This window comes from Panthera pardus, unplaced genomic scaffold (assembly GCF_024362965.1).
Source record: "Panthera pardus isolate Hobbes unplaced genomic scaffold, ASM2436296v1 HiC_scaffold_8, whole genome shotgun sequence".
In the NCBI taxonomy this organism is placed as follows: domain Eukaryota; kingdom Metazoa; phylum Chordata; class Mammalia; order Carnivora; family Felidae; genus Panthera; species Panthera pardus.
The window spans coordinates 73,647,444-73,662,155 of record NW_026527013.1 but is presented as its reverse complement, the minus strand read 5'-3'; the positions used below and the strand labels follow the sequence as shown (position 1 = coordinate 73,662,155).

Here is a 14,712-nt window from a genome sequence, read left to right as displayed (position 1 = left end):
TTTGTCATCTCTTGTCTTTTTGATAATAGCCATCCTAACAAGTGTGTGGTGATATCTCATTGTGGGTTTGATTTGCATTTCCCTGATGATTAATGAAGTTGAGCATCTTTCATGTACTTATTGGTCTCTTGTTATGTCTTCTTTGGAAAAATGTTTATTCAGGTCCTTTGTTCATTTTTAAATCAGATTATTTGTTTTTTTTTCTATTTGGTTGTATGAGTTCCATATAAATTTTGGATATTAACACCTTATCAGGTTACATGGTTTGCAAATACTTTCTCCCATTCTGTAGATAGACTTTTCATTTCTGATTGTTCCCTGTGCTTTGCAGAAGCTTTTTAGTTTAATGTAATTCCATTTGTCTATTTTAGCCTATGTTTTCGGTGTCATATCCAAAAAATTATTGCCAAGGGCAATGTGAAGAAGCTTTTTCCTTATGTTTTCTTCTAGAACTTTTATGATTTCAGATATTACAGTTAAGTATTTAAACCATTTTGAGTTGATTTTTGTGTATAGTGTAATATAGGGATACATTTCATTCTTTTGCATGTGGAGATATATATATATTTTTTTTTCTTTTTTTTTATATTTATATATATATGTGTGTATATATATATATATATATATATATTTTTTTTTTTTTTTTTTTTTTTTTTTTTTTTTTTTTTGCCCCCAGCACCATTTATTGAACAGAATGTCAATTACCATTGTGTGTTCTTGGTACTCTTGTCAAAGATTAGTTGACCATATATTTGTGGTTTTTGGGGGGCTCTGTATTCAGTTCCATTGGTCTATTTGTCTGTTTTTATGCCATTACCATGTACTGTTTTGATTACTGTAGCTTTTAATATATTTTGAAATCAAGAAATGTGGTGTTTCCAGCTTTGTTCTTATTGCTCACAATAGCTTTGGCTATTTAGGGTCTTTTCTGGTTTCATATAAATTATAGTATTATTTTTCTAATTTCATAAAAAGTGCCATTGGGATTTTGATACAGATTGTGTTGAATCTGTAGGTGGCTTCGGGTAACACTGACATTTTAACAATGTTAATTCTTCCAGTCCAAGAGCTTGGGGAATCTTTCCATTTAATGTGTCTTCTTCAGTTTCTTTCATTAATGTCTATAATTTTCAGTGTACAGATCTTTTATCTTTTTGGTTAATATATTACAAATGTTTTATTGTTTTGATACTGTTGTAAATAGGGTTGTTTTCTTAATTTCTCTTTCATATAATTTGTTGTTAGTGTATAGAAATGCAACAGATTTTTGTATATTGAGTTTGTATCCTGAAATTTTATTAAATTTGTTTATTTTCACAGTTTTTGGTGGAGTCTTAAGGGTTTTCTATATGTAAGATCGTATCATTCACAGACGATTTTACTTTTCCTTTCTGCTTTGGATGCACTTTTTTTTTTCTTCAATTAATTTGCTTAATTACTCTGGCTAGGTCCTCAAATACTATGTTGAATAGAAGTGGTGAGAGTGGGTACTATTGTCTTGTTCCTGATTTTAGAGGGAAAGCTGATAACTTTTCACCATTTAGTATGGTGTTAACTCTGGTTTTGTCATATATGTCCTTTATTAGGTTGTGGTACATTCCCTGTATACTCAATTTGTTGAGAGCTTTTATGATAAATGGATGTTGAATTTTGTCAGGTGCTTTATCTGTATCTATTGACATGATCATATGATTTTTATCCTTCATTTTGTTGATGTGATGTATCACATTGACTGATTTGTGGATGTTGAACCATCCTTGCATTCCTGGAATAAATTCCACTTGATCATGGTGTATTTAAAATGTTCTGTTGGATTCAGTTTGCTAATTTTTGTTGAGATTTTTACATCTATGTTGATCAGGGTTATTAGTCTGTAATTTTCTTTTCTTTAGTGTCCTTGTTAGGATAATACTGGCCTTGTAAAATGAGTTTTGAAGCCCTCCTCTTTTAGATTTTGGCAGTTGTCCAATATATAGGTTGTCCAATTTGTTGTTGTATAATTGTTAATAATAGTCTCTTGTGTCCTTTGTATTTCTGTGGCATCACTTGTAACTTCTCTTTCATTTCTGATTTTATTTATTGCAGTTCTGTCTCTTTTTTTCCCTTGGTTATTCTAACTAAAGATTGTCTATTTTGTTTATATTTAAAAAAAAAAGAGATGTTAGTTTCATTGATCTTTTCTGTTATCTTTTTAGTCTCTATCTGTTCCGATTTTGGTTATTTCCTTCTGTCTGCTAATTTTGGGCTTAGTTTGTTCTTCTTTTCCTAGTCCTTGAGGTGTGAAATTAGGTTGTTTATCTGAGATCTTTCCTTTTTCTCAATGTAGGCATTTATCACTGTAAACTTCCCTCTTAGAACTGCTTATATATTATATATTACAAGTTTTGTTAAGTTGTATTTGCATTTTTATTTGTCTCAAGATGTTTATTTATCTTTTGATTTCTTCTTTGACCCATTGGTTGTTTAGGAGCATGTACATAAATATTTACAAGTGTTATATCCTCCCGTTGGATTGACTTTTTTTTTAATCATTACACAATACCCTTGTTTATCTCTTATTAGAGTCTTTGGCTTAAAGTCTATTTTACTTGATATAACTATAGCTACCCTTGCTTTCTTTTGGTTTCATTTGCATAGAATATTTTTTCTATCTTTTCATTTTCAATCTGTGTGCTTAAAGTTTAAGGAAGTCTTTAGTAGGCAGCATATAGTTGGGTCTTTTTTTTTTTTTAATCTGTTTAGCTACTCTATGTCTTTTGATTAGAGAACTTAGTGCATTTGTATTAAAGTAATTATTGATAGGTAAGGACTTAACTGTGTCATTTTGTTAATTGTTGTCTGGTTGTTTTGTAATTGCTTTGTTTCTTCCTTTCTCTTTTGTTTTCTTCTTTTATGATTTGATGATTTTCTGTGGTGGTATGCTTAGATTTCTTTCTTTTTTGTGTAGCTGTTATAGGTTTTTGCTTTCTGTTACCATGAGGCTTACATAAAACATCTTATAATTATAGCAGTCTATTATAAGTTGATAACAACCTAATTTAGATGTATACAAACATTTTTACATTCTTTCCTGACATTTTAATGTTTTGATGTCACAGTTTATATTTTTTTTATATTATGTATCTATTTAGAAATTACTATAAGTCAGGCAGAGAAAGATACCATATGTTTTCACTCTTATCCTGAGAAACTTAATAGAAGACCAGGGGGGAGGGGCAGGGGGAAAAAAAGTTACAGAGAGAGAAGGAGGCAAACCATAATAGACTCTTAAATACTGAGAACAAACTGAGGGTTGATGGGCAGTGGGGGAGAGGGAAAAGTGGGTGATGGGCATTGAGGAGGGCACCTATTGGGGTGAGCACTGGGTGTTGTATGGAAACCAGTCTGACAATAAATTATATATACAATAAAATAAAAACCTACAACCTAAAAAAAAAAAAAGAAATTACTGTAGTTATGGGAGTTCTTAATACTTTTGTCTTTTAACTTTTATATTACAGTTATATAAGTGACTTACCCACCACCATTACAACATTAGAGTTTTCTGAATTTAGCTATATATTTACCAAAGTGTCATACTTTGATAAATTTAATGTAACCAGTTAGCACTCTTTTGTTTTCATACCTTGGAAGGCTGGTCTAGTGGGGATAAATTCCTCCAGCTTTTGTTCATCTGGGAAATTCTTTATTACTCCTTCAATTCTGAAAGGCAGCTTTATTGAATAGAGTGTCCTTGGCTGGCAATTTTTTTATTTCAGCACTTTGAACATCTCATTTTACTCCCTTCTGGCCTGCATAGTTTTTGTAAAATCTACTGTTAGTCTTATGACAGTTCTCTTATATGCAACAAGTTGCTCTTCTCTTGATGGTTTTAAGGTTCTCCCTTTGGCAGTAAGTTTTGACAATTTAATTATAATGTGTCTGAGTGTGAGTCTCTTTAGATTCATCTTTTTAGGTATTTTTGGGCTGCCTGGATCTGGATATCATGTTTTTTCTTTCAGATAAGGGAAGTTTTTAGGCACTATATCTTTAAGTAAACTTTTGCCTCTTCCTCTGCCTCTTTTCTTCTTCTGGGACCTCTATAATATGTATATTGGTCTTTTTGATGATGTCCCATAAGCCCATAAGCTATTTTCACTCATTTTCCTTTTTGTTCCTCTGATTGGATGTATTCCACTGCCTGTCTTCTAATTCTCTGATCTCTTCTTCCAGCTGATCTAGTCTGTGGTTGAATGCGTCTACCAAATTTTTCACTTTAGTTATTGTATTCTTCAGCTCTATGATTTCTGTGGTACTTTTAAATGTTTTCTCTCTCTTTGTCCAAATTTTCACTTTGGTCATGCATTACTTTCCTGTGAAGTTCTCACTTTGACCATGCATTGCTCTTCTGATCTTGCCTTTATGATTGTTATTTCAAACTCTCTGTCAGAAAAATAATTTCCATTTCCTTCAGGTCAGTTTCTGGAGATTTACCGTGTTCTTTTGTTTGGAACATATTCCTGTTTCTTCGTTTTCCTTGATTCTCTGTGTTGGTTTCTATATATTATCTAAAACAGCCACCTCTCTCAGTCTTGAGACCAGTTTTGTATAGGAGACAAACCTCATTAATCACCCTGGCCTGAGCTCCAAGTTTCCTCTCAAATCTTTATGACTGCCCAAGCCATTGTGTTTGTTCTTCATGTCTTTTGCTGGTTGAGTGTGTGCCAAGATCCATCAGTGTCCCCAAAGGGGATGATAGCAGTTAACACGTACATGTAAGTTTATTAGAAGCTGGTCCTCAGACAACACCTGAGAAAGTATGCATTCAAACTCCTTCTGTGGAGAAACTGGGAGATAGGTGTTTTTGTGCTCTCTTTCTGTGCTGAGCCTGATGTATAGCCATGGAGTTTGCCTGTTTATTTATTTATTTATTAAAAATTTTTTTTTAACGTTTATTTATTTTTGAGACAAAGACAGAGCATGAACGGGGGGGGGGGGGGCGGGCAGAGAGAGAGGGAGACACAGAATCGGAAGCAGGCTCCAGGCTCTGAGCCATCAGCCCAGAGCCCGACGCGGGGCTCGAACTCACGGACCAGACCGTGAGATCGTGACCTGAGCTGAAGTCGGATGCTTAACTGACTGAGCCGCCCAGGCGCCCCAAAGTTTGCCTGTTTAAAAGCTGCTTCTTTATAGCAGGTATAGCACTGTGGGACTTGTGAATGTAAACCCACATTGGCTGTCAGAGTCAGGTGATCTGGGGGCCCATCCCTTGGGCAATAGTTACAAAAGCCTGGGTCCAGACATGTGTAGAAGCTCTTTCCAGAGAGATGCTGGTGACCTGGTGTTATTATTGGAGTATGAACCACTAGCTCTTTTGAATTCCAGGTAGAATTGCAGTCAGCACCTAGATATATGTTAATTACAGTCCAAATCCTCAGGTGGTAGCTTATAAATTATGCAGTGAGACCATTTGTAGGGAAAAGCTGGGAGATGGACGTTTTTGCCTGCTCCCTCTGTGCTGATCCCTGGGAAGATAGCTTGTGGTTAGTGTTTATGCACCTGTCATTGACTCGTTTTTGTTTGCTTTAGTTCTGCTTTAGTCCTGCTGGATCTCAGAGCGAGGTGCTTTGGGGGCCTTTCCCTCAGGTGGGACCTTAAAAGTTGGGACACCTGATATGTGGCCCAAACCTTTTACTCCTGAAGGAGAAGTTGGAGCTGGGAGTTTCCTCTTGATTGGATGGTGCTGTGCCAGGAGTGGGGTTTATGGCAGGAGTGTGACTCAGCCTTTCCTGCCCATTCAGATGTGGGTATTTTCTCCATTACACCATGTAGTAGCCAAACAACTAATTCTGGATTTCTCTCAGAGGGAATTAGTCCACATGGAGCTGTGCATTTGGTGTGTCTGTGGGAGGAGGAAAATTCAGGCACCTCCTAGATTGCAATTTTGGTCAAAAACAAAACAAAACAAAAAGTTCTTTAGTTTCTTTATTAATTTAGTTGTTATAGATTATTTCTTTTAATGTATTTTATGTAACAAGTATTCATTTATTCAATAAATGTTATTGAATACTATTCTGGATGCTGTGAACCCAGCAGTGAATCAGATGGAAAAAAAATTCTGGAGCACACATTTTCGTAGGGAGGAGACCAGACTAAATCAGTAAACATACAGCTATGTTATATATCTTGGGATGAGTGCTATGAAGACAAATATAGTCAGATAAGGCGGATTAAGAGTGAGAAGGGAGAGTGCTCTTTCATAAAAGTTCTTTGGGGAAGGCCTCTCTGGTAAGGAGACATTTGAGTGCAGATTTGGAGGATGTAAGGGAGTGATGTATATGGATATATGGAATGAGATGGAGGGAGAATGTCCCAGGTAACTGGAGAGGCAAGCAAAGGCCCTGAGGCACCCCTTTCTGGGTTTCTAAAGTAAGGTATACAGGAGATTTCAGCTAATAGCTTACGGATCTGGAAGGCTTTTCATGTGTTCACTCTTTGGTTGATAACATGGTATTTGGAGACAGATTCATGTAGCACCTGAAATACTCTTTATTATTCAACAATAAGTGCCAGGGCTTAGGAACCTAGGAGAGCAGGAGAAACTATTTCTTGTGTTCTCTTGGTTTTTGCTGGAGGGAAAAAAAAATAATAACTTCACCTTCTGTTTGTAATCTTAGAACACACTGTTAGGTCATGCAATCATATTATTTATGTTCAAAGTTTTTAATCATCATTTGTGTATATATTTTTGCATACCTGAGAAAATATGTAAACAGATTCCAGAGGGACATTGGTTTATTGTTTTATTTTACTTTGTATTATTGGTTTGTACAGAACAAGAATAACATATATGATTGGAGTCTGGGAGTGAATTAGGCTTAGGCATAAAGGAGTAAGACTGGTGGAGGAAAGGCAAATTGGAGAATTTTATTTCCCTCTGTAAAGGGAAGAGCTGTTACTTACTCTAATTGATTGTTGCATGGACCTAGTTTTGAACTTATTTTCTGATTTTTCAAGAAAAGCCAGAGATTTGTATTTTATGTGTTATCTCCTGCTTTTTAAACAGCTGGAAACTCAATAAAAACATTCCAGGACACTCTTCAGGCCAGACAGAACATTCATGCAGGTGGGATTCAGACCTCGAGTTTCCAGTTTGCACCCTTTTGGGGTATAAGATCATAAATAATTTTTGTTGCTTCCTTTCAAGGGATACTATTATATGCCTTGTAATAGTAATAAATTGCTGCAAGATTTCTGGATACAAAGAGTTTTTAACACACTATTGTACCATTGCTCCCCCGGCTTGTTACCGACTATGTCTATTCTTGTCTTAGGGTACGGTCAGACAGGTCCACTGTCTCAGCGAGCTGGTTATGATGCTGTTGCCTCTGCTGTTTCTGGTCTGATGCACATCACAGGGCCTGAGGTAGGTGTCATTCTTTAGCTTTAGAATATTCATAAATTTACTCCCTGTTTCTTCCAAAGGGATTTTCCTCTTCATTAACCTATAAGCCTAAATTTGAGTTAATTTTATAACAGTCTTTTTAAAAAGCAAGAAGCAACAGATAAGCGATGAACACATTTTCTGCGTGTATTACACTGTTCAAGCTTGGTATAGGCACCCGGATGTAACTTAGGAATAGTCCTTCTGTCAAGTAGAATGGCTGACTAGACCATACCTTCATTTGGCATATGTACAGAGCGGAAGGTCTCTTTTTCCTTCTGGAGTATTAATAAGTGGTTATGTATTTAAAATTTTGTTGCTTAAAGCCTCAGGTGGAGTTGTGTCTGATTTGTTATATACATTAGGTTCTGACAGTGGGAGAATTATTTGATTTTATAGCAAACCCTCTTTATTAATAATAGGTTGGGAATTTCCTAAAAAATGTAGAGATGACTAAAATGTGTTTGGTTCACTTGAAGACTCTTAGAAAATGGACTCTGTGAGAAAACGGTAAGAATGGCGTGGAAGCTAAAAAAATGTGTGAAAGTCTAATAAATAAAAATAGTTAAAGACATCCATTTCCAAAACAGATTGGATTGGTAGGTCTGAAACCTTTTCCCAGTTAGGTGTTCCTTCCCTGAATCACTTTAGTCAGTGAATTCTTTAGGAAATATTCCTGCAGTTTTGGGTTAAACAGAGGCAGAGTGACCTTGAGTCTTCTCTTATCTGCCTTTCCTTCTTTTTATTAATTTTAAAGCAGCTGTTGGGATTTCAGTGTCTTGAGATACAAGTATTTGTTGCTTTTATTGCCTGTTTCATTTTCACAAGTCTAAGAAAAATGTGTATAGCCTTTTCTTAAAATATTTAAGGGCACCAGTTTTCTTTCCATCCGCCAGGAGAATGGAGGATGGATGTATCTCTTTGCTCTATCCCATAGAAGTGCTTATGTGTACAAGACTTTATTATTGTGGGTGGTTTTGTTTTAAGAGTACTGAACTCAACCACGAATATGTGAAAAGATCTTGGACTTTCTTTTTTTTTTTTAATGTTTATTTATTTATTTTGAGAGAGAGAGAGAGACAGACAGAGAGTGGGGGCGGGGCAGAGAGAGAGAGAGAGAGGGAGGGAGAGAATCCCAAACAAGGTCCATGCTCTGCGCAGAGCCCAACACAGGGCCTGATTCTATGAACTTTGAGATCGTGACCTGAGCTGAAACCAAGAGTCAGACGCTTAACTGACTGAGTCATCTAGGCGCCCTGGATCTTGGACTTTTAAATTTGTATATGCACATGTTAAAATGAAATAACTTAAAAACAGTTGTTGTGAAGCATTACTCTGGTTCCTTTAGTGCACTGTGATATATACTCTGACAGGGGTAACCACCCAGCATGTGCTCAACCTTAGTATTTGTCAGTCACTAACAGCTGTTCTGTCTTCTGTTATCCTACTTGGGAGATTTTTGTTCTAGCTAAGCAGATAAAGACAGCATTCATTGAGTGCTTACTAAGTGCCCAGCATTACTTTATGTACTTTACAGGTATTAGGTAAACTTAACTTCCATATACTGTATTTCTTTCTTTCACATGGACACATCTTTATATCTTAATTAATCGATCCAGTGAATGGTTCTTGCACATGTTCCCTCTCTATGCTGGGAACTGGCAGGCACTGGTGATAAAGCAGGCAACGGCGGGGGGCAGGGGGGGCACAGTCCTTAAGTGGAGAAAACAAACATTAGCAGAAAGTAAACATTAAAGACAAATAAAAAGAACTCTGAAAAAGGGCTCTATATACTATTAACATATACAACAGTGTGCCTCAGACCATTATAATAGTGTACTTCCAAAGTTCTCTGCAAAATGTGTTTTGACAGCAAAGAATAAAAGCAGAAGTGGAGAGAATTAGGCCACATTGGGAGTTCCCTTTAATAGTACTCCCTGTTGTCAGCAATATTTTATACCTCTTGGCAGAGGAAGGAACACTTCCGAAAGCTCTGGCTGATATCTTCAACTAGCCAATGCAGATGCATTATTGCCAGTTATATCCTATTGCTCGTGAACTTTTATCTACCTTGTCAGATGACTGAATGGAACCCAGGCTTCTTTATCATGTATCATTGTCCTGAGGCTTCACCACATCACCCTACACTGTGCAGCCTAACACTGTCGGAATGGTTGGTCAGGGAAGGCTTCTCTGAGGACCAGATGTATAAGGTGCGACCCAGTTAGGCATCAGCCTGGTGACCAATGCTGGTGTCTAAATGCTGGAGGGTCTGGTACGTTTGAGGAGCCAGAAGAATGCCAGTGTCATTGGATTGTTGTGAGCTGACAAAGAAGGGGGAAAATTAGGTTGGGGAGGTAGGACATGGTAGCTGAACTTAGTCTTTAGGGTCTTATTATATTACTTAACAGTTTGATAAAAAGAGAAGATACATTATTATATATACACACTTTTTAAGTGATGATCCGATATAATTCTTCCTAGAAAATGAAGTGATGTTCCTAATGTATAGACTAGCATCATGATAATAAAACCTCAAAATGCATGTTTTTTTAAAAAATGTTTAATTATTTTTGAGAGAGAGAGAGAGAGAGACAGAGTGTGAATTGGGAAAGGGGCAGAGATAGGGAGATACAGAATCTGAAGCAGGCTGCAGGCTCCACGCTCCGGGCTGTCAGCCCAGAGCCTGATGCAGGGCTCGAACTCACAAGCCTGAGATCATGACCTGAGCCAAAGTTGGACACTCAACTGACTGAGCCACCCAGGCACCCTGCATGTTTTTTTTAAATAACAGGATAATATTGCGCTTTTTATCCCAACGGGGTATCACCTAAGTATATAATGTAGGATAAAATTTGTGAAAGCAGTCTCTATGATGAAATTTAAGCAAACCAGTTACAGTTGACTTCCACTAGATCTCAAATCTGGCCTTTTAGGTTAGGCATGCTGTGGTGTTGTCAGATAAGATTCATATTTGATTGTGGAGGAAAAGCTAACCAATGCCTGCACTCTCCTGGACCCATGCTTGATGCTTTACATACGCTGTTACAGGTTTTGATCCTCACATCAATCCTTCTAGGTAGGCATTGATAAATTCTGTAACAAAAGCTTAAAGGGTTAGATAACTTGTCCAGAGTGCTGTCATGGTATATGAAGCACAAAAGCCAGGCTTTTAACCCAGATTTCCTTTACTCCTTACACCCTGACACTATATCCACTCTCCATACTGCCTGAAGAATGAATTTTGATTTTTATTGTATTTGCATTTTGCCTACACAGGCTACATGATATGATATGTTACAGTTAGTGAATCAATCATGCATTGTAGGGAGAAAGCATTTGATTAAGAGTCTGGAGGCCTGACTGTATCTAATTTCTCTTGTGTAATGTTTACTGGCTGCCTAAAATGTGCCCAAGAGAATAATAAGCCTCATAAGACCATGGTCTTTGCTTGGTCACTGCTGTATCTCTGCCTAGAACAGTCTGGCACTTGGTAAGCACTTAATGAATACATGTTGAATGAATGAATAAATGAATACCTGGCACTGTGCTGTGTGACCTTGAACATATCACCTAGCTTCTCTGTGTTTCAGTGAAGTGCACCTCGAAGTGATACTCACATATTTTCTCTTCAAGTATTAGATTAAGCAAATAAAATATCTCTTATAAAACATAAAAGCACAAAATTGTGTGTAATGTGGGATAGTATATAAAATAGTCAGCAAGTGCTTGGTATATCTGTAGTTTTCTCATCTCCACTCTTAGAGATACTGATTTGTGGGCTTATCATTAATGCGTATTTAATGATGACCCCAAATGTTTCTGATGGAGATGGTTTGAGAAACACTTGGAAACATTATGTGAGGTATTATTATTAAAAACCCCTTTGCACTGAAAGTAGGCAGCAGATATTCTTTGATAGCCTCTGACAGAAGCCAATGACTTACTAAGGTCTATATATTATGATTAAATTATAATCTTGTGCTTCAAACAAAATCATATTATCTTTTTCATGTTCATGGCTGTATGCTAACTAGTCATTACTCAAAACAGGTATCTATCTATCCATCTATCTTTTTTTTTTTCTTCATGCATAGGGAATATGGAGAAGGGTTGGGAACAAAACCAATAAGTATGAGATTTTGAAAAGTAGATGACTGATAAATATGTAACATGTATTCTGAGTAATAATTCACCTATAATTTATAGTACACGTAAACATCAAGATGGATTATTTTGATCGGTCAATGAACAATGATGTATTTACCATATGTGTATAGTATTGTATTAGATATCATAAGTTTAGTATCTTACTCTATAAGTAACAATATGATTGACTAGATTCAACATATACTTACGGAAAAATTAGAAAAGAATAGAAAATGCATAAAATTAAGTGGAATGCTCTGTAGCAGACAATATAGAGAGCTGTAAGATAGAGGATCTCTAACTTTTTCTTCCGGAGAAGCAACTTTTGAAAGCCTTTGAGTTTTATGATCCTAGAGGCCTGGGTTAGGAAATGTGTATGTGTGTGGGTGTGTGTGTCTGTATGTGGAATGTTGATTGCGCATTAAGTGCTTTGCAGGCAGCTGAGAATGGCAGATATGTGAGGAAAAGTTGGTATGGGAGCAGTTGTCAGCTGTTTCTGTGAGATCTTCCAGGGTGGGGACATCCTCTTATTCAACCTGATGTCTTAGTGCCCAGAACAATAGATACTCTAAAAATGTTTTCTTTTTTTAAATGTAACTAATAAATTCTTCAAAAGCCAATTTATGGCTCACTTGGAATCTGTTGTAGAGAATTTACTGTAACTTGAAGTAAAATATAAGTGTGGTTCAGAGCAGGACTTGAAGAAAGTGGCAAGATTTGAGTTGAAGGCCACCTGGAAAAGTGGATAGCATTCAGATGGATGGAGACATTCGTAGTGGAGATCAGAGTGGATAAAGACAGAGAAGCAGGATAGAATCAGGCTTATGTAGGGCAAGTATATGAGCTAGGTATGGAAGAGCTGAGTTAAGGTTTCAGAAGAGTGGGAGAAAAGTGGTGAAGGTGCTACTTTGCAAAGTCTAAGTTCAAGCGAAGAAGTTGGGATGTTGTTTGCTCATGGTGGAGTTATGGAGGTTTTTGAAGGGGTATGATGTGATGAAAGCTGTACTTCAGATTAGTTTGTCTCAAGTGTGCAGGATTGATAAAATGAGGTTCACAAGCAATGCTTCTTAGATATTTATCTTTCCTTTTAAAACCAAAGGAAGCACTTGGGGCACCTGGGTGGCTCAGTCGGTTAAGCGGCCAACTTTGGCTCAGGTCATGATCTCATGGTTCGTGGGTTCAAGCCCTGCATCAGGCTCTGTGCTGACAGCTCGGAGCCTGGATCCTGCTTCAGATTCTGTGTCTCCCTCTTTCTCTGCCCTTCCCCTGCTCATGTTCTGTCTCTGTCTCAAAAGTAAACATTAAAAAAAAATTAAGTGAAAGCCAAGGAAGCACAAATAATGGCATAAAGAGAAAATGCTCTTACGGTGCTGTCCAAAGGCACTGTATTACATTTAGTTTGTATTTTATTTTGAAGATGTAATACATTCATATACTAAATCTACAAGACATGTGAATATGTTGACCATATAATTTAACTATAACCAGGACCCTTTTAAGAGTGGAAGAGGGTTTTTACATAATAACATTGGGGTGTAAACCAGGCTTGTCTTTGTCACCCTAAATTTAAGAGTCTACAGTGTAAATCTCCTTTCCTCAATGTAAATCCGACTGTCTTGTCCTCCTCAGAAACAATCAGTGCTACCACTTTTCTCTTGCATCCTTTCAGAGAAACTCTGTTCAAAAATAAGTAAAATAGGGGCACCTGGGTGCTTCAGTCATTTGAACATCTGACTTCGGCTCACGTCTCCCAGTTCGTGGGTTTGAGCCCCGCATTGGGCTCTGTGCTGACAGCTCAGAGCCTGCAGCCTGCTTCAGATTCTGTGTCTCCATCTCTCTCTGCCCCTTCCCCGCTCATGCTGTCTCTCTCTCTCTCAAAAATAAATAAACATTAAAAAATTTTAATAAAAAAATAAGCAAAATAGTCTTCCCTTAGCTTTGAAGAAACACAGTTGGTACTATATTTTCTTGATGTTTTAAAATCCCATAAAAGCTGGGGTATAATTATACTCGTGAAAAATCTTAAGGGTATGGTTTTTTTTTTTAATGTTTATTTTTGAGAGAGAGAGAGAGAGAGAGAGAGAGAGAGCGCCAGCAGGGGAGGGGCAGAGAGTAAGGGGGACAGAAGATCCAAAGCAGACTCCATGCTGACAGCAGAGAGCCTGATGTGGAACTCCAAGTCACGAACTGTGAGATCATGACCTGAGCCAAAGTCGCATGCTTAACCGAATGAGCCACCCAGGCACCCCTTGAGGGTATGGCTTAATGATTTACAAATATATTGTAATATTACAATAATACAATATTGTAATACCACCTTCTCCTAACCACTGTTTTCACTTCTATGGACTATTTTATTTCTTAAACATCTATCAATAGAATCACATTGTAAAGGAGTACCTTAATGTCTGGCTTCTTTTGCTCAACATAATGTTTTGAGGTTCATTCAATTGTGTGCATTACTGATATGTTTTTACTGCTATATAGTATTTCACTGGTTGAATATATCACAATTTATCTACTGTTTTATTAATGAACATCTGAGCTGTTTCCAGGTTTTGCCTGTTATGAATAAAACTCCCATGAACATTCTTTTGAATGTCTTTTTTTGGACATTCACACTCCTTTATATCTTGGATATATACCTAGGTGTGGGACTGATGGATCATAGGTTAGAGATACATTTAGCTTTAGTAGACTACCAGTTTTCCAGAGTGGTACCAGTTTATACTCTTCCAGCAATGAGTGGAAGTTTTAATTATCTTCACCAACTCTTGCCATTGCTAGTCTCTTTAGTTATAGTCATGTTGGTGGGTATGCTGTAGTACCTCATTGTGATGTGAATTTGCATTTCCCAGATGAGTAATGATACACAATTTTTTCATATTGCTAGTGGTCATTTGGATATCTTTTGAACTATATGTTAGAATCTTTTCTGGTTTTTTTTTTTTTTTTTTTGGAGCGTTATTTTTTTTTTCTCATTGATTCATAGGATTTCTTTTTGTATTCTGGATACAAGTGTCTGTCAGATAAATGTATTGCGGATATTTTCTCCCCATCTATGGGCTTGCCTTTTTAGTATCATAATGTTTTTTGATGAGAAGTTTTTAATTTTAAGTCAAATTAATGTTTTCCATTTA

At 36.7% G+C, this 14,712-nt stretch overlaps 1 protein-coding gene across 4 annotated transcripts in view; it reads left to right on the top strand.

The window, feature by feature from the left end:
- SUGCT (succinyl-CoA:glutarate-CoA transferase) overlaps positions 1-14,712 on the top strand; it is a 747,749-nt gene that overhangs the window by 93,231 nt on the left and 639,806 nt on the right. For all 4 annotated transcript variants that reach the window (XM_019451100.2, XM_053897878.1, XM_053897879.1 and 1 more), the window contains exon 7: positions 7,314-7,405. In XM_019451100.2, coding sequence (XP_019306645.1) covers positions 7,314-7,405 — 92 coding nt within the window. The remainder of the gene's footprint in view (positions 1-7,313; positions 7,406-14,712) is intronic.